This window comes from Salminus brasiliensis, chromosome 8 (genome assembly GCF_030463535.1).
Source record: "Salminus brasiliensis chromosome 8, fSalBra1.hap2, whole genome shotgun sequence".
Taxonomy (NCBI): Eukaryota; Metazoa; Chordata; class Actinopteri; order Characiformes; family Bryconidae; genus Salminus; species Salminus brasiliensis.
Window position 1 is genome coordinate 6,965,349 of NC_132885.1, and position 25,452 is coordinate 6,990,800.

Below are 25,452 nucleotides of genomic sequence, written 5' to 3' on the forward strand. Positions count from 1 at the left end.
GAGTCTTGCCCAAGGACTAGCACAGCATAGTCACCCAGACTGGGAATCGAACCCCAGTCTCCCACATGCCATGGTAGTTCACTGGCAGGGAGTGGTGTTATCTGTTGCGCCACACCAACCACAGCGCAACATTAACCACTGACAAATGTGGTTTGAATAACAGTGATTTAAATGCTTTTTTTTTTTTATTATTAAAAATCAATCCTTAAAAAACATTTAATGGTTCTTTTGGGAACCAAAGATGGTTCTTCTACGATATTGCTCTGAAGAACTCTATAAGAACTCTATGGCACCGCTATGCTTCAGAGTATACCCCAATCAGCCATTCGCACCACCTTCCTAATAGTGAGTAGGTCCTTTTTGTGCCACCACAACAGATGTGATTATTTGAGGCATGGACTCCACAAGACCTCTGAAGACATCCTGTGGTTCATCATTAGCAGCAGATCCTGTAAGCTTGAGGCAGAGCCTCCATGGATCACATTCAATGACACTTCAACTTCAAGAGCTGACTGTTCACTTTCTGCCTAACATATCCAACACTTGACAGATGACAGATAAGTGGCAAAAGAGGGGAGCCATCAACCAGAAGGTTGCTGGTTCAAATCCCTGAACCAACTGGATACTCCTAGTTGCTCCCTTGAGGCCTTTTCACCATTTCTTTTAAAAGTAGCCAAGTAAAGTAGAACTGAAGTTCACTTAGCAAATGATGAAGAAATAGGCTGCCGGTCTAGTGAGCAATTATTTGACAATTTTAGGCTCTTTAAAGCAGAGCTCTGCTGTTTTAGTCTGGTTTATGGTTTTAGCCGAACTCCCTATAATTAAATTAGCATAATGAGACAGAAACAGTCAAATCAATATGAATCATCATAGTTGTGAAGCAACACAGATGTGTAATATCTGTTATTTGAAATATCAATTATAGTTTTTTCATCACAAACCACCTGTTCCTCACTTCCAGCAGCTTTGTTGTCATCAATTCTTATAAATATTAGTCAGTTTGATAGTGTTAAGAGTGTCTCAGGCACAAAATCTGCAATCATTAGACCAGTAATTATTATTATGATTATTATTATTATCTTGGTTAGAATTATTATAAATGTATTTTTTTCTTTTAGATTTGCGAGGTTTGCACAGCATACTGCTTTCCACAGCACCCATACAAAGTGTGCATGTAATAATGGCCTACATACCTTGATATGGCAAGATATGGCTGGAAGTCTCAAATTTATGTAAATTTGGTGAGCGAGCAATAGAGCTGCATATCCTCACAGAAGACTTCCTACACATACTTTGAGCAGGTTTATACATGTTTTAATCCAGGAGGACCTAGGATCAGAGTATATACAGTGGGGTCCAAAGGTCTGAGAGCACTAATAAAATCGCTTGTATTTTATATTATTATTATATCTATTTTTAATTGTTATAAGTTCTAGTACGATCATAATCACTTGAATCTAAGAAATCTACTGAAACTGGATTTGGCGGCAGGATTTAGAGACTTCTGATTTAATGACTATGCGCACTAGAGCTGCATAAATGGCGTACATTTCATACGTTTGAGCTAAAGCCTCTGATGAACAGATCAGATCTACCTGACAGTTGTCTGAACATGAGCTTCAATGAAAGAGCTTCAAAGACACATCTGACCTTTCTGTACAAAGACTGTATCGTGGTCAATGTCACAAATGTGCTTAAAAACTTCTTGAATCATGACCTAGACATAATCTTCAAGACTAGTATCATTGTCATTGTCATGTTCTCATTGCCACCAATCAGCTTAAGCTACTAGCTGAACATGACATGTTGCTAACTTGCTAAAAGCCTGTAGCTTAACCATGCGTTCACAAAAGCAGGTGACTGCACAACAAGTTATTTTCTACAAGTAAATAATTTTGTCTGCAACATAGCAACGTTTACATTTATGGCTTTGGCTGACACTCTGATCCAGAGCGATTTACAAGGGAACTCATATTACAGAGGAGGGCCAATGTAGTGTTAAGAGTCTTGCCCAAGGACTCTTACTGGTGTAGCACAGCACAGCCACCCACACCAGGAATCGAACCCCAGTCTCCCACGTGGTGTTATCTGTTGCACCAAACCAATCCACAAATGGTGTTGAGATTTTCTCAGCTTTATGCAAATGAATCATGACACATTATGACACAAATTCTTTGGACCAATCATAGACCTGGTGATTCGAGGTCCCCGGCTTCTGCTTCCTGAACTTTTCATTTATTTCAGGACCACTGCTATAGCTATCTGTTAGCATAGTGCTAACTGCATGCTGAAGTAGTCACACGCTCACGTAAACCCCATTGAGTTCATTTAGGACAGACTTGTTAAAGTGGATTCCAACATTATTTGGATACTACATACTATAAAATGGCCACGTTGGCATGGTTCGAGACAAGTGTGATTCATGATGCAGGTTACACGATGCTAGCAGATGAAGTTAGCTAGCATTAGGTATATACATCAGCCTTTAGTTGTAGTGCATGACTAAAGAACGAAACTACAGCATCATTATTACGAGACGCCGTGAGGGCCTGGTCTAAGGGGTCTGCACCAGCGCAGAATGGTACAGTGCTGCCTTAGTAACCATTTGGCCCTGCAGTGGAAAAGAGGGCAGGGATTATATCTGACATGTGTACCAGCAGGGAGTACTGTGAACACTCGGTAAGAATGCACGTATTGTTACACCCCTAGTCAAAGGTATAATTCTTCTTAAAGAACCTTTCTTATCTTAACGAAAGCAATTACAAAGGCGACTGGAGATGAGTCTGGACCAGCACCTGTTTCCCATCATGCCTTCCAGATGCAGATCCTCCAGCAGTGTCCCAGCGCACAGATTGTTGGGTGAATATAGCTTTTAACAGTTCAAACACTGAACCATCTTTTAGGAAACACGAGACACATGAGAATACAAACCCTTCCACCCTTAATCAAGGGTTTTGGGACTTTCTTATCTTACAGCTGTTCTCCTCTCCCTGCTTTCATCTTTCTCTCTTTTTCCCCCCTCCTACACACCTTTCTCCTTATCCTCAGACACCTCTCCCACCAGGCTTTGAGCCAGCCTCATCCGAGTCGGCAAAGTGAAATAATTGCGCTCGGCGTTCGCAGAGCTCGGCTTCCAAATTAAGCGGCAGTCTTTAAAGGCGCAAGCGGTGTGTTAAGTTCGGAAGGCGGTGCTGAATGAATTAACCTCTGAGCCACCTTGAGAGCGGTCACATATTATATTGGGCCCGTAATCGATAACCCAAGCTCAGAGAGAATCCATTTAAAGCGATCAAAGAGGAGTAAATACAGTAGTCAGACTGCATTACTCTGAGTGCATCAGTAGAATGTAAATGGCGGTGCACTGTTTGCATAACTTATCTGAATCCAAATGCATTTGCCCTGCTGGTCTTCCAAATGGCTTCGCTGAGTTTGGGGCTTGGCAGGCTCATCCGCTCTAGGTGAGCCCTAGGTGCTATGAAGATATCCTAGATGCTATGACAGTGTACTAGGTACTATGGCGATGTCCTGGGTGCAATGAATGTTTCCTATGTCCTACAAAGGTATCCTAGGTGCAATGAACATGCCCTGGGTACTATGAAAGTGCCTAGGGCATGTTTACTAGGTGATATGAAATTGTCCTAGGTGAGCCTAAGTGTCATAGGTACTATGAAAGTGCCTTGCTGTTTGTCCAACTAACTTTGATTTTGCTGATTTTGGGGCTTGGCAGTCTCATCCACCCAAGGGGAGGCCTGCTGCAAAGGTGTCCTAGGTGCTATGAAAGTGCCCTAGGTGAGCCCAAGTGTCCTTGGTGCTATGAAGGTGTCCTAGGTGCTATGAACGTGTCCTAGAAAGCCTAGATGTCCTAGGTGCTGCCAAGGTGTCCTAGGTGAGCCTACATGTCTAAGTGCTACGAAAGTGTCCTAGGTGTAACGAAAGTGTCCTATGTGCTATGAACGTGTGCTAGGTGTGAGGTAGGTGTCCTAGGTGCTATGAAAGTGCCCTAGATGCTCTGAAAGTGCCCTTGGTAAGCCCAAGTGTCCGAGGTGCTAGGGTGATGTCCTATACGAGCCTAGATGTCCTAGGTGCTGTCACAGTGTCCTAGGTGAGCCTAAGTGTCAAAGTGCTAGATGAGCCTAGGTGCTACAAAGGTGTCCTAGGAGCTATGAAGGTGTCCTAGACAAGCCTAGGTGCTGTGTAAGTGTTCTAGGAGCTATGAAGGTGTCCTAAATGCTGAAAAAATTTTAAATGAAAGCATTCTTACATGGCATCCTCATCTTCCACCTGGCCTGGGTAGGGATGGCTGGACAGTGAGATTGCTGTGGAAAGGGGAAAAAGGGGGTGGGGAGGTAGAAGACATGATTTAATGCATGCACAATTCACATTCACACAACACTTCCGCCACTTCCCAGCCACGTCACTGGGCGGCCGCTTTGACGGACCCTCGCTGGATTTATGCTCCGTTTCGGGCCCCAGTGAGTTTACTGGCTACATTTGAATGATTGCATCTCCCTTTTCCCTTATTGACTGCCGGGCCTGTATTAATCTTGCCCTGGAGGCAGCTAGTGAATCTGAGCCACTAGGCCTGGCCTGGCAGTGCTGCTGAAATAAGACTGGAGCCCCTGTCCTGCTTTATCCACTTCACTCCAGCTCTCAACACCACAAATTACAATCCCCTCTGCTGAAGGGAAACACTGCCCCCTGCCCTAGGACAGTGGAAGCACAGCAGCTGTTGCACAACAGCCCAGCAGACGTAAGCAAAGACTGAGGCAGCAGCATATGGATGACTTCACATTTGTCAACAAAGCATGGAGTTGTAGGCGATCTTCAAATGTCTGCAAAGCTCTATTTCAGCATTTGTGAAAATAATGACACTACCACCTCAAATGGCCTTCCCCTCAGCCACTTCAGTGTTTCTGCCTTGTATTTATGAATAATTGCAATGTCTAGAAACATCTAATAGCTCCAAGATCAGTGAGAAGCTCGCAGCTCTGCAGGTCGCTGCAGGTCTCTGCTAAACCCTCTCTCCAGCCTGCTAAGCAAAAACATCAAAGTCAGAGGCTTTGATCACTTTAGTACATGCTGAGATGTGATCTGTTCTAGCAAAGCGGGCAAGCAGAAGAAGGGTGGTCAGTGTTGAAATTTCCAGTTTCTATCTCCCAGACAACTCTCTGACTTCAACTGAGGTCAGCAGAGAACACGCAAATGGACGGTCAGTTCAATTTGGATACAAACTCTGCTATCAATCCGCAGAATCCCTCAGGTTTACCTACATCTCTTACCTATCGGTTACATACTGTAGTCCTCTGTCTGGATTCAGAAAAGCTTCTATAAGTACAATCGTAAAATAGGCACTATAACGTTCTTAATGAGCTACCTATATGACCTGGGGGGTCACATTTACATTTATGGCATTTAGCCGACACTCTTATCCAGAGCGACTTACAATGTTACTTATATTACAGAGATGGACCAAAGCAGTGTTAGGAGTCGTGGAGTCGATATTGGCCAGCACAGGCCTGTGTTAGCTGGTGCGGTGGAGCTGGGGAACCGCCACTTTCCTCCGAGCTTGTTGGCTGCCCGGTAATGCTGCATCGGCTGGCTTTGTGTGTATCTTCACCTCCTAGTTTTGGGAGCATTGCTAGTGCATTGCTTAATTGGATGTACCAAGGGGGGGGGGGGTTACTATGCCGATATGTCCTGGGTGCTATGAACATGTCATAGTTGCTATGAAAGGTGAGCCTAGGTGAGCCTAAGTGTCCTAGGTGCAATAAAAGTGCTTTTTTAAATATTTTTAATTTTCCATTTTTTCAGTTCAATCTGTGATCAAATGGAGGAGAAACGATCCCAGTAAACGGTTAAATATTCAGTAAACAAGAGCTAGAAGTGAGGGTGGAGGAAACAGCTCACAGGACAATATCCTTCTTGGAAATTATTACGAAAACTGTGGCGTGACGTTGGAAAGACATTCGTTTCCTTATATAGAACCTAACAATACTTTAAGAACAATCAGCGACTGACCTTCTGAACTCTGAACATGAACCTACGGTCTATGACAACTATGAGGCCATCGTAGTTAAGAAAATATGTAAGAACACATAATTGTATTTTCTCAACAATACTGACTGTTCTTAGAAGGCTTCTTATGAGAACAATTAGGACAAGAAACGAGAAAATGACCAAGAAGATTTTGGAAGATTCATTATTTATCTTCTTTCTCAAATAAGAAGAGAAGTTTTTGTGAATCCGGCCTCTGGCCTTCTAAGTGCTCTCTTCTGTGTGTAGTGCATGTATCACTGACCGTATTTCTGTCGTTGGTCTGCTGGGATATTAGAACGCAGGATGAAGTTGTTAAAGCTGTTGAGGAAGGCAGGTAAGGTGTGATGGCCTTCAGGGTTGTACCACACCTGCATGGACAGAAACTTGGTTTTATTACAGCAACCAAAGTTGGGAATCAAGGTTTTTAATAATGTAAAAGCAGAATGGTGGCAGATTTATGTATGGAATTATTCAAATCAGCTCACATTTGTAGTTTATATGTGCAGTGTTTGATGAGTGTATTATTTTAGCACAAAAAACACAAAATGCTAAAAAAAATCCTGTATCTTCAAAAATAGGATGTCAAGGTAAAAATACTTCATTTCCCAGTCATTCTGGAGCATTTCTACTGGTCCATTCATCATGGCATTTGTACACAACTGCCAGATGTCAAAAAAAGTGAAAAATTGAAAAAAAAAAAAAAAGATTTGCATAAAGTGGTGCAATAAAAATATCATGGCAGAAAGCCAGACCAAAAATCTCATGTGTTACCAGTAACAGTGTATTATTATGCACCAAAATATAATATATTGTATAAAATAAGCAAAATATGAATATAACAAGTAATTCCAAACACCTGAACCTAAGAATACATTGGTCTTATTTGGTAAGTGCTTGCAAAAAATACAAACCAATAAATAAACAATTATATTTTCATAAATTTGATAAGATCCCAGTCAAAATGATAAAATCCCCTGCAGAAACAAATACAGAAGTAACAATGGCAAATGTTGGTCAGTTAATCAAATATCAATGCTTTGAAAACTTGTCAGATTATACCTATTTACCCTAATTTACCCAGCATGCATGCTTGCTAATTAGCCCAACACTGCACTGTCTGGAGCCATATTAGGAATGAACTGTGGCCTGTGAATTAGCACCTGTGCTTTGATAGCCAGCTGTGTCTGTGATTACCTTAGTCAACGTCCTGTTCTTAGGCACCTCCACAATGTCCATTTCGAGATCAGTGGGAAGGGCGTTCCCGAAGGACCAGCCCCCGTACCTGAGACGCAAGCAATTTACTCATGAGTTCAGTTCACACTAACGCATTACACAGGTTAGGTTACAGCAAACACGCTCCGGCATGTTAATTTCTCATTAATTCCCAGCCTTCGTTATTGGAGCATTCACCTCCTGCCCTCACAATGCATTCGTGATTTGTCTTTGTTATTTTCCCTGCGACCCCAAAGAGAATGCACATTTTATGGTGCATGAATAATGCATAACACGCTTTAACTATTTTATGCATAGCCTAATAAAGTATTCCCATGCATCAGGCATGGTCCACTGCAGCTGACTGAGTGTGTAACACGGGAAGTGTCAAAGGGTCAAAGGAGCCAGTTGTAGGGTAACCTTACATTGTTATTCATAATGTAATTATTATTCTAAAGGGACAGAATATCTAACTGATGCTAACTCGTAATGTAAAAATGTATCTGTCAGCTGGAAGAAACAGTGTGATCATTCATCCAGTTCATTTGCATGTGGAGACCTCCATCCACTGAAAAGTCATTTAGGGTTTAGTGTGATATTTATGAAACAGTGTAAAGTCGTGGTAAAGAGGGTCAGGTGGTATAACGATAATATCGTGTACAGCAGTATTTTAAAATGTTGATGGTGTCTCAAAATGACGGTGTCTGATGTGTCAGATTTATGTTCTGTGTCCATCTAGTACACAAACAAATAATAATAAGCTCATTCATCCATGTGCATTTAAGACAGCCACAGAGTGGGGGCCCTCTAAAAACAGCTGAGAAAAAAACAAGCCCACCATAGTTGCAAGTTTGGATGACCTGGATGAAGACCATTCAAGTTTCTCGCAAACACTTATGTCGGTAGCTCAGCAGTTAGCCGACAGCAGCTGCACTGAACTGTCTGATACTGTCTGATACTGTGTCTCTGTAACAGAGCTAGCTTAGCAAAAACATGTAAATGGGGGCTTTCAGTCAGCCAGATATGAATTTCGTCTGTGGTGAAAACTCAGCTAACCTAATGCTGCTAAACAGCTTCGCTCTTCTGCTTCAGAGAATATTAACATTTGTAATTGTCAGATTGATGGGTTAACATTTATTGAGTTATAGAGTTTAGAATTCAGACTTAGTCTGAGCAAACTGAGCGTTTTTTGGTTGGAAAGTAACTCGGGATGAGGCTGAAGTCCCGTAAACGTAGAACCATCTGCACTATTAGCATTATTTACGCTATTCCCACGCCCTCGTCGTAATGCTGTATATATAAATCTGACAAAAGAAGGTAGCTTGAGAGACTATTTTTTCTCCTAGCTGAAAGAACCTCTTTAAATCCACAAAACTGTTCAGGCCAAAAACTTCTCAAAAGTTTCATTTAATAATGATTATATTTTTACTGTGAATGCTAATGTCCTCACTCAGCGAACCTGTTTGAACCGAAGTCATCCCTTCAGCCTGACTTTGCTTTCCTACCATAACCTCTCTGTGTGGAATAATGCAGGCATAGCATACTGTCACAGTCATGTTAAAACCTTGTATGTCCAAAATGCCGAAGAAACTTTCTTTCTTAACTTTCAATGGAAGTGAAGATGATTTTGGAGCATTTCTATTGGTCTATTCATCATGAAAATGTTGACGCAATGTGTAAGACACCTTCCAGTTTTAAGTTATGTCAAAAAGTGAAAACGAAAAGGCAAAAATGGAGAAACTAGGTTTTTGCATGACAAGCTTGATTATATTCAGACGCTGTCACACTTTTCTTACATCGTTTTTATTATATCTCTGTACATTCACATTTCACATGGCTACCAACTTGCCTGTCTCTGATGAAGTCATTGGCAGTGGTCAGGAGGTAGTTCTCCACGTTGAAGCCAGTCAGGTTGTAGACGATTTGGGACGAGGGGTTGGTTTTATAAGGCGGGTCAAATCCGGGCTTCTGGCAGGTCTGAAACGAGCAGAGGGAGGAGTGAAGGAGCAGGCAAAGGCTTCGGGTTTTAAAAGAAATAGAATAGAAATGCAGCCAGCCGTCTGCAGCGTGCTGTCACACAGCTAAAGAGAGCCAGCGGTATTTGGGGACAGCGTAAGAGCACGAATGTTGCTCGAGTCAGATTGTGCCTCGGGCTGTTTCTATTGTTGTCTGCATTCTGACTACTGCATGATCCTCCTTTTTGATACACTTTCATATCACAGTCTCATTTATTCATAGGGCATGCTTCCTGAAATGAATTACAATGAATGTATTAGAATGACTGAAACAGCTGATGAATGAATAAGCAGGACAAGAAGAGTAACAGATAAACGGGACGACGGGATGTAGTAGAGTTGTGTTGGACTGCAGGTCTGAGTCCTGGATCCTTGCTTTATTGACTCTTTCCTGTTACTTACTGTTTAATACACTACAGGCTGTATCAGCTACCTCAGGGGGGCGCAATACAATGCTTGGTGGAACAGACTGCAACTTGCTCTACTGCCTGTCCAAAATCAATAAAAAGAAATGTAGGGGTGCGTCCCGATTGCAAACGAATTACTAATACTAACTAGTATTTGAGCATGAAGTATGTAGTATAGAGCAAAGTGTCAAAGCTGAGTACGCTCCCGGAGTCAGAGAGAGCATAACTGGCCTTAATCTCTCTGGGGTGGGTTGATGGCACTTCCTGTCCACATCCACACTCCTGGTGTGATGTTGTTCAGCACAGGCTTTCCTCCGAGCGCGCTGGCTACCTAGTGCTGCTGCACCAGCTTCAGTTAAAAAGGGGTGGGGGTTGGCTTCACATGTCTCCTAGTGTTGGGGGCATTGCTAGTGATGGGGGAGTTCACATGAACGGGGATTATTATGGATAATTGGCCTTCCAAATTGGGTAGAAATTAGAAAATCAGACATAAATTATTTAAATTAATAAATAAAAAAGTAGAGTTTGCTCAAACATCAAAGATACATTCTCGTCATTCAAAATCTGACGTTTTTTGAGTGTAATTAAGATGGACAATATTATCCCACAATGCAATGTGCAACGGAAAGGGATGAGCTACTCCTACGCCTGGAACAATTGTTAAGAAAACAAATGGAGAATAACAGTGCAAATGCAGCAAATGCAGGAGAATTTGCAGTGATATATGTTGCCATAGCAACACAACATCACGTCCTGCTAGTACAAATGGGTTATCACATTAATATTTAATATTAATATTTTGTGTACAAACCAGCCGAACCTGCGCTATTAAGATTAGGATGTAGTCGATACCTTATAGTATTAGTGCACAGTATGTAATTGGGACACAGCCTAGGTTAGTTTAATGCATATAAGGGGTCCTGTTGCTTTTTTTCCCTATGGTACCGAACTCGTACCGTGGTGTGAACCAAACCGTGACTTTTGCGTATGATTACACCCCTATCCGTTATACAGAAATACATTATCATGATGCTTCATTATTATTAGAAAATTGGAGCCACAAAATAACTGCACTAAATCCATTTCACCAGGACTAATTACTAATTACTCTACTAATTACTCTGGCTTTGTAATAAAACATGCCATGATGGTACCTATGACGGTACCAGTGTTGCAGTGGCTTTCCCCTTAATACTGCTGAGTTTAATAAGTTGTGTTTGAGCAGCAGACAGCGCTGTAGCGAGACCCTGCAGGACCAGAGAGGGTCCCTCTGACTCACCTGTGAAAACCCGCCGCACTTACAGCTCCCAGACCAAGAGGAGCCGTTGCCTCCGGATGTCCATCCATCAGATACTGCACTGCCTCTTGTGCGACACACTCTGTAAGCAAAATACATTTCCATAAAAACTCTCGCCAGCTTACAGAGGGACTATATTACACACACACACACACACACACACACACACACACACACACACACACACACAGACACTAGCTGACATCTGTATTCCAGCAACAGAGCAACACTCAGTGGATTTTTTGGGCGGACTATTTTAAAGCGCCTCTAAGGTCTAGGCCGACACGTGCCAACACTGATCTGAGCGCCTGTAAGGGGAGATCTGTCCAATAAACAGGAAGTGTTAATGGAATACTAATGATGCACACACGACAGCGCCGATATGGGCTTTTACCCAGGGATGACATGCGAGCAGCTTTTCAGAGAGAGAGAGAGAAAGAGCTGAATAGAGTGCATTGTAGAGGGACACAAAGAAAAGAGGGAGTGTTATAGGAAATAGCGGAGGATTGCAGTGAGACGCAGCCAAGAAAAGGATAAATCCAGTAAATAACATACTGAAGAATACACTACACGGGACGAAAGTATTGGGACACCTGCTCCTTCATTGTTTCTGCTGAAATCAAGAGGGTATTAAAAAGAAGTGATCCTGCTTTTGTTGGATTAACTGTCTCTACTGTCCAGAGCAGAAGGCTTTCTACTAGACATTGGATGAGCATTGCTGTAATTATTAGATTGCATTCAGCGACAAGAGCGTTTGCGAGGTCAGGATGTTAATCAATCACCACATTCCCAACTCATCCCAAAAGTACTGGATGAAGCACCATCATTCCAGAAAACACAGTTCTTCCTCTGCTCCACAGATCAATGCTGGGCGGCTTTATACCCCTCTACTAGCCCACACCTGGCATTAGAGGCAGCATGGTGTCAATAGGTACATGTTTACCTGCTCCAGAGAGTCCTAATGTATTGGCAGTATTTCTCTACAGTGACTAGCACAACTGTGTCAGCAATCGGTGCAACGTAATGTAGCTAAATGCATTCTTTACAAGGGGTGTCCACAAACATTCGGCCATATAGTGGATCAATCCACTAAACACGCAAGAATCCAGCCTGCAAGTGAAAGCCCGTTCAGTTGGCTCTGTGTGGTCGCTCTTAGAAAGAGCCTCTAAATTAGCTCACATTAGCAGGAAGGTCAGCTGAATTCCAGAATCACCAACCACTGACAGGTGACCAGCATTCAGATTCAAGACCATTCAGCTACAGCAGCTGAAGTGGCCTTGTTGGCAAAGCAATATCACTGACTGACACAGACGAGAATGTGTGAGTGTTGGACTCTGAGACTTGCTGTTATGTAACTAGTGTCATTTATGCAGGTAACTACTATGAAACTAACAAGGGAATGATGTAGTAATGAGAGTGAAGAGGTAACCTCAAACAACACAACTGCAACTGCTGGTGGTTACAGACTTTTTTTTGGCTCACGGGCTCCCCCTACAGATGTGGAGTGTAATTCGCTTTTACACCACTGCTGTAAAATTCTAATCGCACTTTGAGCGCCCCCTGTGATAGATACAGAAGCTGCATCTGAAGATAAAGAAGCATGTGGACTGAGGTGGCAGAGCAATACTACAGGTTTTTACACAAATATGACTCGGGTTATGCAGCATTATGCAGTTCTTGCGAGAGCGTACCTCACTATTTTTTTTTTTTTATCAAATATATCCTCTCTTAAAATAACCCATTTTTTTCACTGCTGTCCACACATCTCATATAGTGGCTGGATCTTCAGAGCTGACAGATCAGAAGTTTATATTCAGATAAATTAGATTAATTTTTAATTAATTTGATAAAAAAAATGCATATTTTAGAAATTAAAAGGGAATTTTTTTCCAGGCAATAAATTATGTATTTACATGTAAATATTCAGGAAATGCACATGTATGTGAACCAGTATTACCAATCACAATCATCTACAGATGAAATATGTATATGGATATGGAGTACATGTATGTATGGAGTTTGGCCTCCACTGCTGTGACTCACACTGACTCAGGATACTCACTCAGTGTTGGGGTTGCCCTCGCAGAAGTGGTCTATGCCTGGATATGACATCATGGTATCCACAAGATAAGAGGAGTTGGGATTCTGGTTACTGTGGAAAGAAACAGCATCACTGTATCATCATTCTAAGAAAAGCAAAGTGCAGCTTGCAGCACAGAGAGTGAGACCTCCTTCATTTAATAAAGCCGGATTTAAGGCGTGACTTTATCTTGTGTTTATTCACTGCTGTTTGTTTACTATTTGCGTTTCTTATAGGCCATTAACATAAGCACCAATTTTACCAAGACAAATTCTGCATATATGAAAGTGTACTTGACCAATAAAGTCATTTTTGACTCTGGATGAGGGAAAGGGTCAGTAGATTGAATAGAAAACACAGTGGAGTATATACACACTGAAGAAATGGTGCGTTCAATTTACATTTAAGTAAGTGAAGTGTCTGCACATTAATAAAATGCATCAGCATCAAACTCTCCTGTTTATCAGTACTTGTTATCAACTTTTGCATTCGTGTTCTATCATTTGACACATCAAAGCAGCTTTAAATGGCCTAATGAATCTTAACATCCTTTAAATACATTTTTTGTGTGTCCATTTTTTGCAGTTTTCTCCCAATTTGGTACTCCCTAGCCCTTTCGTAGCACTTGCAATGCTCCCGACACTAGCCTGGGGAAAACCACAACCCAACAGCCACCCAACAGGAGCCCAATAGGAGCGTACAGACTTAACATGTCTCCCCTGATACATGTGAAGCCAGTCACCACCTGTTTTCAAACTGCTGCCGATGCGGCAACTCGGAGAAAAAAAGCCTGGGGAAAAAACGCCTGTGCCAACCAACATCGCTTAAAAGTGGGAGGAAGTGGGAGAAAGCTATATCTACGAGCACGGCCAACTGTGCTCTCCCAGACCCCGGCTGCTGATGGCAAACTTGCGAACCCCAGGTCAGAGTGGGTAGACTGCTGAGCCACTCAGAGCCTGAATCCTAATATTCTGTTAACACTAGAAAGGCTGGAAATGCATCCCTACTGGAACGGCTGTGATAATAATAGCGATCGGTTGAAGTCTGCATGCTTATTTACAGAATAACACAGAAGAAACAGTCGAAAGCTGCATTTCTTGCAATGCAATACGTCAATAAAAGACAGACGCAAGAATGTTACTTTTATTTATTGATTTATGACCTAATAAAACGAGACGGATAAAGTGCACACTGAGTGGCTGACAGGCGACAAGACTCCTCGCAGTCAACACTTCCAATTTAGACCTTCGGCGTACAGCTCTCACACACTGCTGTGTGTCATCTGTCACAAACAGCTTGAGTTTTGGTTTACTTGCACGCTGCATTCACTCGGCTCAGTGATCAGCTGTTGCTCTGGCCTGGGACAGTGGAGCGCTGGTATGCGCTGCTTTTAGATGAATGATTTCAGAATAACTTTATAGAATTGTTTAGAATAATAAAGTACATTTTTATAGCAGGGTTCAACACAGGGTTTAAAATCCAAAGAATCAAGACATGATTTAACATCCAGGGAATCAAAGTTCAACACAGGCTTCACCATACAAGCTTACAGTTTACATATGCTGAGTATATCATCATAATATACAGTGGGACTATGATTATTAATGTGAATGAGGTAAGTTGATTCCAGGTGGTACATAGATGTGTTGTATCTATTTCAATAAATACTAAACAAAATGTCTTGATGATGGTATTTTTATCATTAAGAGAATAACAGAATAGCATTTCTTTTAGCAAAATCCTGTCATTGGTCCCTCAGCTGACTGAGTCTGAGGCTCTCTCACCCCCTTTAGAGGCTCGCCAGGCTCTGAAACATCACAAAACCTCTTTTTATTCTATAATCTGTGATATTTCTGTGAACTTTCCTGTCTAATCTAAAGTTTCGCTTATTCTGATTGTGTTGTTTTACTTGGTAGAAGGAGTAAATCTGAACCTGTTGGTCAGTTTATTTTCACCTCAGCTATTTTCTGAGGGATAACAGGCACAGATGCATTGCTATTGTAACCACAGACATGTTGGAATAACAGAGCAAATTGACGCCTTTTTGCAAACATTCAAAATGAACTTTTTCTAGCTTTTAAATACTAATCTGATAATATCGGACTAAAACATGCACTAATATAGTAAAAGTCAGAGATCAGGGCATGTTTTTTTTCAAAGTTATTATATCTCAAACATTTACATTTACATTTACATTTACGGCATTTAGCTGATGCTCTTATCCAGAGCGACGTACAAGGTAACTCATATTACAGAGGTGGGCCAATGTAGTGTTAGGAGTCTTGCCCAAGGACTCTTATCAGTGTAGCGCAGCATAGTCACCCAGACCGGGAATCGAACCCCAGCCTCCCACATGGTGTGGTATCTCAGTGGGAGGTAGTGGTGTTATCTGTTGCATCTGTTGCATTAATATGATCAAAATGACCATCTAGGCTATTCTAATGTTAAGAAACATTATATACAGGTCGTTCCACCCTGGTGTGGATCAATACAATCAATACAACTGATTATTGTGATATTACATTTTCCAGTATTTATTTTTAATTATTAGTTTAAATGTACAGATTGATGTCAGGCAGTGGTTCATTCTGTGTTGTGTTTAAACCCTGACCACTAGATGGCAGTATTGTTCTCTGCTTTCAGAGACCACTGTTCTGATTGGTAAGTCTACTTTCCTTTTCCTCAGACCTTTTGTATGTAATGGTGTTTTTATACTATGGCAGTTTTCCTAAAATTCCGGTATCACAATATATCACAATACACTGAATCGTAACTCCTGCATCGTGATACGTATTGCATCACCAGGTACTTCCTAATACACAGCCCTATTGTTCCAGTGCTGAAAGCAGTTTTGTGAGCTCACCTGAAGAAGGAATACTGTTTGCCAGTGTCGTACAGAGCTGGAGAAAGCTCCATCTCAGGGAAGTACTGCAGGTCACTCTTGATGGAGCCCAGGCCCATGGCGGCGATAACGAACAGCACAGGGAGCAGCACCTGTGAGATTAGGCCCTTCCAGTCCCTCCTGGAATGATGGAAACGTTTCACCAGGATGGCCATCACCTGCTGGGCCGTCAGCGCGAAGCCGCTCACCGTGGAGTTACCCGTCAGACCTGCGGTAAAGAACAGAGCGCATTACACACCATGTAACACACTGCAGTTCGTCAGATTACCAGTTACACACTGCAGATCCAGTCTGCAGTTCACGAGTTCATTATTTACAGACTGTAGTTCGTGAGTTCATTTAGAGCCTGCAGTTCATCAGCCCATTATTTACACACTGCAGTTCATCACTCACACACTGCAGGTCCAATTACGCCACACATTTCCCTTCAATCCAATAAAGGAGGGTCAGCATGTAAGGACGCTGTTACCTCAGCATAAGATGCAACTGCAATTAAAGACTGATGCTGTGCTTTTATGCCACCAAAGAAAACTTTCAGCGATGCTCTGTGGTACTTTGCAGCAAATGACCCAAAAAAGGCTTCAACCTGTTAAGATAGTAATGCAATATGGTGAGTAAATAAAGCAAAAGCACTTACTGGCTTTTTCTCCAAAGTACATACTACTGTTGATGTCGTCCTGCAGACTGTCCCTGGAAGCTGCCATTTCCTGCACCGACTCGGATACAGTACACGGTCTGTCCTCCACCTGCTCCAAATCGTCTCTAGTCAGCTGCAGGAAGACCTGGAGCAAAACGTAAAGTAACAGACCTGAAACTCTGCTATATGTGTGTACTGTGCATTATCGGTGTTAGTGACGCGTAATATTGGGTATTAACCCAATATTAAAGGTAAAGGCTTAAATGAAGGCTGAGAGATATTTCGATCTGAGCAATATTTTAAACTGATATTTGATTATTTACTGGCTGTACTTTAGAACAGTATGTTTAGCTGATACTTAAGCCAGTATTTTGTGATTTCAATCAATTTTACCACACTATTAAAAATGAATAGCATGTATTTATATACAAATATGTACATGTCACACACACAACATATATATATATATATATATATATATATATATATATATATATATATATATTCTATTCATTTTTAATAGCTTACAAATGTAGTAAAATTTATTGAAATCACAAAATACTGGCTTATACATTACATTTATGGCATTTTGGCTGACGCTCTTATCCACAGCGACTTACAAGGTAACTCATATTACAGATGTGGGCCAATGCAGTGTTAGGAGTCTTGCCAAAGGACTCCTGTTGGTGTTGGGTAGCATAGTCACCCAGACCAGGAATCAAACCCCAGTATCCCACATAATGTGGTAGCTCAGTGGCAGGTAGTAGGGTTATCTGTTGTGCTACACCAACATATATATACATGTGTGTGTGTGTGTGTGTGTGTGTGTGTGTGTGCGTGTGTGTATGCCACGTGATAGGGTTTGCTGTAAATACAAATAAGCAAGCACACCAACGATGTACAAAAAGGTATACTAAGAGGTTACCGGTGGGAGCATCTCTGAAAGTGCTAACTTTGTGAGATGTTCTAGAGTCGCTGCAGTGAAGGTGTACCAAGAGTGGACTTCTCACACATTGAGTGCCTTTCAAAGGCCTAACAGTGGTGCTCCATGGGCCATTGATGCCAAAGAGAAACATTTTATGAGATTTTTTTAACCTCTGTAATTATGTATATTATTTTTTAAATATTTCATTCACTTCTTAACTTTCAATGGAAGTAAATGTAAGGCTGGGGACCGACCTGGAACCTACCTTTGTTCTTCATACTAGCTCACAAGATCTCGACTACTTACTCAGCAATAACAGTATTTTTTACAAGTGAAAATCATGTATAATCACTCCTTATTGTATTATTATTAATATTATTATTAGTTGGAATTTTAGCGTTATATATATTTGCACTGCCCAGATTAACACGCCTTTAAGAATCATCATCTCAGGCCTCTCAGGCTTCTCTCTCACCTCCTCTAGGGTCGTATCTGAGATGCCGTAGCAGCCCAGCTGAAGACTGTCCAGGTTCCTATCCAGGCTAGTAAGCAGTGAACGGTAGGCAGATGCATTCTGGGAGCTGTAGGCAGGAAGACAGTAGACTACATCGCCCACCTCCCCGTCTTTCTGTCGGGCCTCAGGCATGTGCGAGAGGATGAAAGCCTTCACCTCCTCGCTGTCAAATTTCTCCTCAGAATCGGGCGGCTGGACCTGAGGAACCGACGGAAAACACTTCACATACGCTGGAGCAGAGATACTTGTTGCGGCGAAGAGGTGAAATATACATTTTTCATGAAAAGGTTCTCAAATATTCTACAGAACATGGTGTGCTGCACTGATGTGGACTGAAGATCTAAGAGCTATTGGCATCAAAGCTCAGAGACTACTGTAATGCTGATTCCGGTGGAAATAAGTGGAAGCGCACTTTACTCCACAAGGCTTCTGAAAGCAATACTTTAGCAGAAGATCAAATTTACACAATTCACAGTTTACCCCAAATGGAGTAAATGAGCCAAGACATGTTAGGAGGGCAAGCTTTGCTAATTTTGCTTCCTAGCAAAAGTCGTGGGGTAAAGTAGTTAATCTAAAAAGAAATGGATGTTTAGATCCCACCAATTAGCATCATTCCAGCATCATATCTCTTTTAGCTATACTGCTTACATATTTCCAGTTCTTTAGCATTGTAGCTAGAGGCTAAACTAAAATTAAAATATCAAAAAACTAAAGTAATTAAGTGTAAACAGTTTCTTTTAGCACACAACCTTTTTGGTGAGAGTGAGGTTGTAGCCCTGAGCCAGCTTGTCTTTCAGGTAGTATGGAGATCCACAGCATTTGAGGCCTCCACGCTCCAGGAAAGCGATGCGGTCGCTGAGGACCTCAGCCTCGTCCAGGTGATGGGTGGACAGTATGATTGTGCGTTCTGGACACAAAAAGCACAAGACTTGTGTGATGAGAGACTGCAGATAGGGTGTCTGAACATTGTTTTTTAAGTCAGATCAAGTTAAAATGATACAATAACCAATTTCCAGAGGGTTCTTTGGGTTAACTAAACATAGTTCAGTCCAAATGTCTCCTAACTTCAATTTTTACTTCTGCATCTCAGTTTGGACAATACATACTGAACTGAGCCTCAAAAACAAAAAAAGTAAATGAGCTGCAGCTGAAACTGATTAAATACTGTGTAAGATATTCAGTCTGTGGCTCCGACCCCTCAATCTGTTGACTGTTTATTCATGTCTGCAGGCTAAAACTCCCCCTATCACATGGTGTGCCTTGCCATTCTCAGACTCCTAAACATGGAGGGCTGTGGTGCTGATGGGATTTGAACTTATGATCTCCTGAGTCTCTTGACAAGCAGGCAGTTAGACAGTTACATCACTCTGGAGCTGTGAAACCATGAACATTTCTGTGTTAAAAAAAGAACAGGAAGGTGAATTTACTCAGAACTGTGTTTTTATGTAGGGTAATTTTACCGCTCTAGGCCGGCCCTACAGTCTAACTGCTGCTTATTAAGTGTGAGGAGCCTCCCAGTCTGGGGATGTCATGTGATAGGGGGAGTCCTAACTTTACAATTGGGAATTAACAGTAATCAGATCTAGGGGTCAGAGCAACAGACTAAACATCTTACACAATATTTAAGCAATTTCAGCTGCAGGTTATTTACTGATGTTTTTGAGGCTCAACTCAGTGTGTATTGTTATTTCAATCAGCTCATATTTTCTGTATAATACTGTATAATTGTTCTGTATATTACAATATAAGAAAACAAATAACTCTACATCTTTAATTTGAAGGTAATACATTTGAAGGTTAAAGGTAAACATGCAACAAGCTGAATAGATACCATGAAGTCGCTGCTACTATGATCTGAGAATGGTTCGAGTCATGCTGTTTGCCTTCAGCAGCCAGAGTCAGAAGGAGCACAACAGGCCGTGCTCTCTCAGGGGTGGGTTAATGGCACTTCCTCTACACATTACTCGTAGTGTGTTGTTGGTCAGCACAGTCTGTTAGTCTATTAGGACATTTATCGGAGCTGGGGAGCCACGCTTTACTTCGAGTGCACTGGCTGCAGTTGGAATAGAGGCGGGAGATGTGTGCTAGTCTTCACCTCCTAGTGTTGGGGGCATTGCTAGTGATGGGAGCTCCCAAATTGGGTGAAATGAAAAATTTAACTAGGTTCTCAAAATGGAAAACTGGACTTTCTGGAGAAACACTATTCATACAGTCGTCTGACGTCTGAAAAAGCTTCACAGCACTGTGTAAAATATTAGCATTCTCGAATTGTGAAACCCATTTTTAACATCCAAAAAAAAAAAAGTATATTCGCGGACCTTGTTGCTAGGGGGCCCTAAATGATGCACATACTGCCATTATAGCAAGAATACAGGGCAAGAGAAACTGCAGGGAAGAAGGAAAAGATGTTCAGATGTAGAACAAGAGTTGTCAAAGCCAGAGCTTTTTTCTGTGCTTTAAATCCCAATCAGAGACAAACTGTCTCTCTGCCTCAGAAGGACATAATTAAGCACCAGAAATGTGATAACGGATAACAATCGCTCATTACTACATCTGCTGAGGCATTTCCCCCCTTCTTGTTTCCTCTACGGCCGTACGCACCTTGAGAAAATCCATTAGCGCTTAATTAAATTTTCAGATGGGATGTCAGAAACCCGATAAGAGCAAAAAGCCTGCAGGGTTCAGTAGTGGTGCACACATTCTCTCTCTCTCTCTCTCTCTCTCTCGCTCATTCTCTCTCTCTCACCCTGCTTATGCTGGAGGATGATTTCCCAGATGCTTCGCCGTGAGCAGGGGTCCACGCCTGTAGTGGGTTCGTCCAGCACCACCAGGCGAGAGCCGCCGATAAAAGCAATGGAAATGGACAGCTTCCTCTTCATGCCTCCTGAGAGTGTTCCCACACGCTTGTGACGGTGGGCGTACATTCCTGTCTCCTCCAGAATCCTGAGAACAGTGGAGAAAGGAAAATCATTTGAATGGTGTTGTTTCATGTGTTCCTAAATTGATGGGTTAGTACTGATTAGATCAGAGGGCTTTGTTACCACATTATATTCAGTGTCTGTGTTATAACTGTGTAATTACACATCAATAATGCAAGCACTACCAGTGTAACTACTGGTGATGTACACACTGGTACAGATGCATTACAGTAGTACAGTTTGAGTAATTACACGTGTGTCACCTTCAGTTTCAACTCCTGTAATTTCACAAGAATATCTCAATAGATGTAACTCAATATGCTCTATAATGTGTTTATAAATGTGTAATAAGGGTATTAATGGTTAGATCCGAGGGCTTTTTATTACTGGTAAGATCAGAGAGCTTTTTATTACTGGTTAGATCAGAGGGCATGGTTCCCCTGGTTATATTCAGTGTTTCTGTGTAATGAATGTGTAATTACACATCAGTAATGCAAGCACTAACAGTGTAACTACTGGTGATGTACTGGTAAGGTTATAGCACACATATAAATGTGTAATAAGATGAAGGTAGTGGTACCTATATAAACTACTGCATTGCATTACAGCTCTTGATTTATTCTTGTGTAACTGCATGAGTCAAAACTAAAGTTGATGCACATCTGTAAATACACAACTGTAATTGTAAATAGTAATTATAAACAATTGTAAACAGTACTCCTTCTGTAATAGAGAATACATCACTTGTAGTTACATTGTTATTACAAATAGCCTGTTATTACACATAGTTACTATACAGTCTACAGTTATTGCAGACACACAGTTTAATCCAGCTCTCCAGGACCCCTGAACTGGACCATTCTGAAAATGGCAGCTTTTCGTCCCACTGTGGGAAAGTTTCATGACAATGGACCAATAGAAATGCTCCAACATTGATTGTAGGCTTACTGTATTCTTCATTCCTGGACTATTTGATTAAAATCTAAAAACTATGATTTTTTTTTCTTTCACAAAATTTCCCATTTGTGAGATATGAGCTTAGGTTATGAGAGTAATAATGTCTACCAGAAGTAATTAACTTAGATATTCTGTGATCTGCTGAGCTGCCTGGGTGGTCCCTTACAAGAACATTGAAGTAGGCAAAACATTTCAAGTCTGTACTGCCGCCCTGCCTTTATAGGACACATACTTGCGCACTTGTTGCTGCAGTTCCTGCTTCGTCCAGTGGGGGGCTTTGATCTGACCATACAGCATCAGATGCTCTTTGGCAGTCAGGTGGTCGAAGTGGACATCATATTGCATGCACACGCCCAGCTCCTTGCGGACGTCGTCAATAAACGCCTGCATGTCTTTCCCATAGACCTCAATTGAGCCAGAGGAGGGGGCAAACAGTCCGGTGAGAAGGGACCTACAACACACAAACGCATGTTCTCAGGACAAAGATTATACAACAAACAACTTACTGCAGTTATTAAAGTTTAAGTAAGGGGCAGTCCTTCATGCTTCAGGAAGGTGCTACAAAGGGTTCTCTGATACCATAGAACAAACATTTTTGATTAAAAAAAACACTCAATAAAACTTGTATATAATAAAATATTTTCTAAATAAAGAACTTAAATTGAATGTGACACTAATAAATCGGCTAGTAGACGTCCGTGCCAGCTAGCGCCACACTGAAGTGGTATGGTTGGTGTGGTGCAATAGATAACAGCACTATCTGCCAGTGAACTTCCACACCATGTGGGAGACTGGGGTTCGATTCCTGGTCTGGGTGACTGTGCTGCGCTACACCAATAAGAGTCCTTAGGCAAGACTCCTAACACTTCATTGGCCCACCTCTGTAATACGAGTCACCTTGGATAAGTTAAGTCACTCTGGATAAGAGCGTTAGCTAAATGCCAAACATGTAAATGTGTGGAGAGAGAGAAAGAGACATCCACCCACCCAGAGAGAGCCAAGTCAATTGTGCTCTCTCAGGCTTCGGCTGCTGATGGCAGACTACATGGGTTGGGATTTGAACCATTTAAACGAAAGAAAAATAAGAAATAAATGAAGCTCAGCTTAAATAATTCAGAATGAAAAAGAAATAAATAGATAAATAAAACAATTAAATTAACTAAGATAAAAATAAGAACAATATTAATAAACTTGCAAATAAGTAAACAAACAAATTACATTAACTACAAAAAAAAATCAAAACAGTAAAACAGTTACAGGTAGATTGGTAGGAAGTGTGTAAAGTACTTTGAAGAAGCTTTAAAGATGTCGATATAAAGATTGTTTACTAATTTAAGAGTTCTAACACAAATCTCTGCTGCAAAAATGCTTCTTTATTGAAGCAAAAACGGTTCTTCTATGGCAACGCTTAAATAACCCTTTGTACCAGCTTTTTTTTAAAGATTGTTGATTAAATATTAATGGTTGTGACCTTGACACAAACACACTGTACTACATATTGAGGTAGCATTTACATTAAGGGTTGCATATGAATGATTTAATGCATAATTAATAAGTTATTGATTACCCATAGCCATTAAAATGTATATAAGCTTTTAAGGAATGACAAACTGAACTGTATCAGTAAGCAGGGTACGTATCTACTCATTTATTTAATCCACTGACTGATACTCAATGACTCTCTCACAGCTACATTAATTATAGATAAATAAATGTCTTATTAATAACATAATATATGATTTCCCTAAAGTGTCATTTAGATTGTCTCTAACCACACGGCTTTCTCATACATCTAAAATGACACTGTGCTTTCTCTTACATGGTGGTGGTCTTTCCAGCCCCATTGTGGCCAAGCAGTGAGGTGACATGGCCCTCGTAGAAGGACAGGTTCAGGTTTTCAATGGCTTTCCTGCTGCCGTAGGTCTTCGTCAGGCCCTGCAGGGACACACCGACCGGCAGGTTGGAGAACTCCTCATCTCCCTGAGTGTGGAAGTCTCCCACATCTGCAGACACAGAAGGACAGGATGAAATGGAGAAGACAAACAGAATCTATCCTTCTACTGCAACCATCCATCCCATCTCTGAAACTGCCTGGCCATCGCCTGTGTACCTTTTCCTTTGTCTTTGCTGCCCCTCTGGGTGTCCTGCATCATGTTGGAGAAGAGCAGCCCTCGGCCAACTTTCCTCGGTGCTCCGCTGCAGCAGCCACACAGGTCATTCCAGAAGGATGGGAGAACAGGGAAGTACCATGGAGCTGGGATACCATATTTCCCTGAACCAAGAGAGGATATTCATTCAACTCACCGAGCACTGGGGTTAAGACTACAAGCTGAATTAGTCTTAGTGCCTGTGTGAGGGTTAATGCTTAGGGTAAAGAGTTAGCGGTGAGGTTTAGAATAGGTTTTGGATTGAAGTTGGGGTTTAGGTTCGGGTTAGGACCTGATTTGATTTTGGACCATGTAGAGGGTTAGAGTTTAGATTTTTGGACTGACATTAAGGTTAGGGTTATAAGTAGGACAAGAATAAGCTGTTGGACCAGGATTAGGTTTAGATTTTGGAGGTTAAGGTTGGGTATTGCACAAGGATTTAGCTTTTAGGACCAGAGTGAGGGTTAGAGTTTAGCTTTTAGGACCAAAGTGGGGGTTTGAGTTTAGCTTTTAGGACCAGAGTGAGGGTTTGAGTTTAGCTTTTAGGACCAAAGTGGGGGTTTGAGTTTAGCTTTTAGGACCAGAGTGAGGGTTTGAGTTTAGCTTTTAGGACCAAAGTGGGGGTTTGAGTTTAGCTTTTAGGACCAGAGTGAGGGTTACAGTTTAGCTTTTAGGGCCAGAGTGAGGGTTAGGATTTAGCTTTTAGGACCAAAGTGAGGGTTAGAGTTTAGCTTTTGGATTGAATTTAAATTAGGGTTAACATTAGGACCGGGATTACATTAAAGAGGATGAGGGTTAGGTTTAGGTTTTGTATTTAGGTGAAGGCTAGGTTTTGGATTTGGACCAGTATTAGGTGTAAGACCATAGGTAGGGTTAGAATTTAGGTTTTGGATTTGGACCAGTATTAGGTGTAAGACCGTAGGTAGGGTTAGAATTTAGGTTTTGGATTTGGACCAGTATTAGGTGTAAGACCATAGGTATGGTTACAATTTAGGTTTTGGATTCATGTTAAGGTTAGGGTTTGGATTAGGGCCATGATTTGGTTTAGGATCATGGTGAGGGTTAGAGTTTAGGTTTTTGGACTGACATTAAGGCTAGGCTTAGAAGTAGAAAAAGAATTAGGTTTCAGACCAGGGTTAGGTTTAGATTTCAGATTAAGGTTACGGCTGGGGTTAGAATTTACACCAGGATTAGGTTTAGGACCAGAGCGAAGGTTTGAGTGAGGGTTAGAGTTACACCTTTATTATTAAATAAGCAGTATAAGAGTTTATTTTTTGCATTTATGATAAGGTTAGGATTATGTTTAAGACAAGGGTGAGGGTTTAGGTTTAGGTTTTAAATTGAGGTTAAGGCTGGGGTTTGGATTAGGATCTGTATTAGGTTTAAGACCAGGATTAGCTTCAGG

At 41.4% G+C, this 25,452-nt stretch overlaps 1 protein-coding gene across 1 annotated transcript in view; it reads right to left on the reverse strand.

Annotated features, from left to right (window-relative positions):
- abca12 (ATP-binding cassette, sub-family A (ABC1), member 12) overlaps positions 1-25,452 on the reverse strand; it is a 106,577-nt gene that overhangs the window by 21,544 nt on the left and 59,581 nt on the right. Inside the window, exons 38-51 of the mRNA XM_072686225.1 lie at positions 24,000-24,172; positions 23,720-23,892; positions 22,133-22,351; positions 20,772-20,968; positions 18,775-18,932; positions 17,987-18,223; positions 16,587-16,731; positions 15,911-16,157; positions 13,030-13,119; positions 10,950-11,049; positions 9,098-9,225; positions 7,231-7,318; positions 6,299-6,404; positions 4,262-4,316 (exon numbers count right to left, since the gene is read on the reverse strand). Coding sequence (XP_072542326.1) covers positions 4,262-4,316; positions 6,299-6,404; positions 7,231-7,318; positions 9,098-9,225; positions 10,950-11,049; positions 13,030-13,119; positions 15,911-16,157; positions 16,587-16,731; positions 17,987-18,223; positions 18,775-18,932; positions 20,772-20,968; positions 22,133-22,351; positions 23,720-23,892; positions 24,000-24,172 — 2,116 coding nt within the window. The remainder of the gene's footprint in view (positions 1-4,261; positions 4,317-6,298; positions 6,405-7,230; positions 7,319-9,097; positions 9,226-10,949; positions 11,050-13,029; positions 13,120-15,910; positions 16,158-16,586; positions 16,732-17,986; positions 18,224-18,774; positions 18,933-20,771; positions 20,969-22,132; positions 22,352-23,719; positions 23,893-23,999; positions 24,173-25,452) is intronic.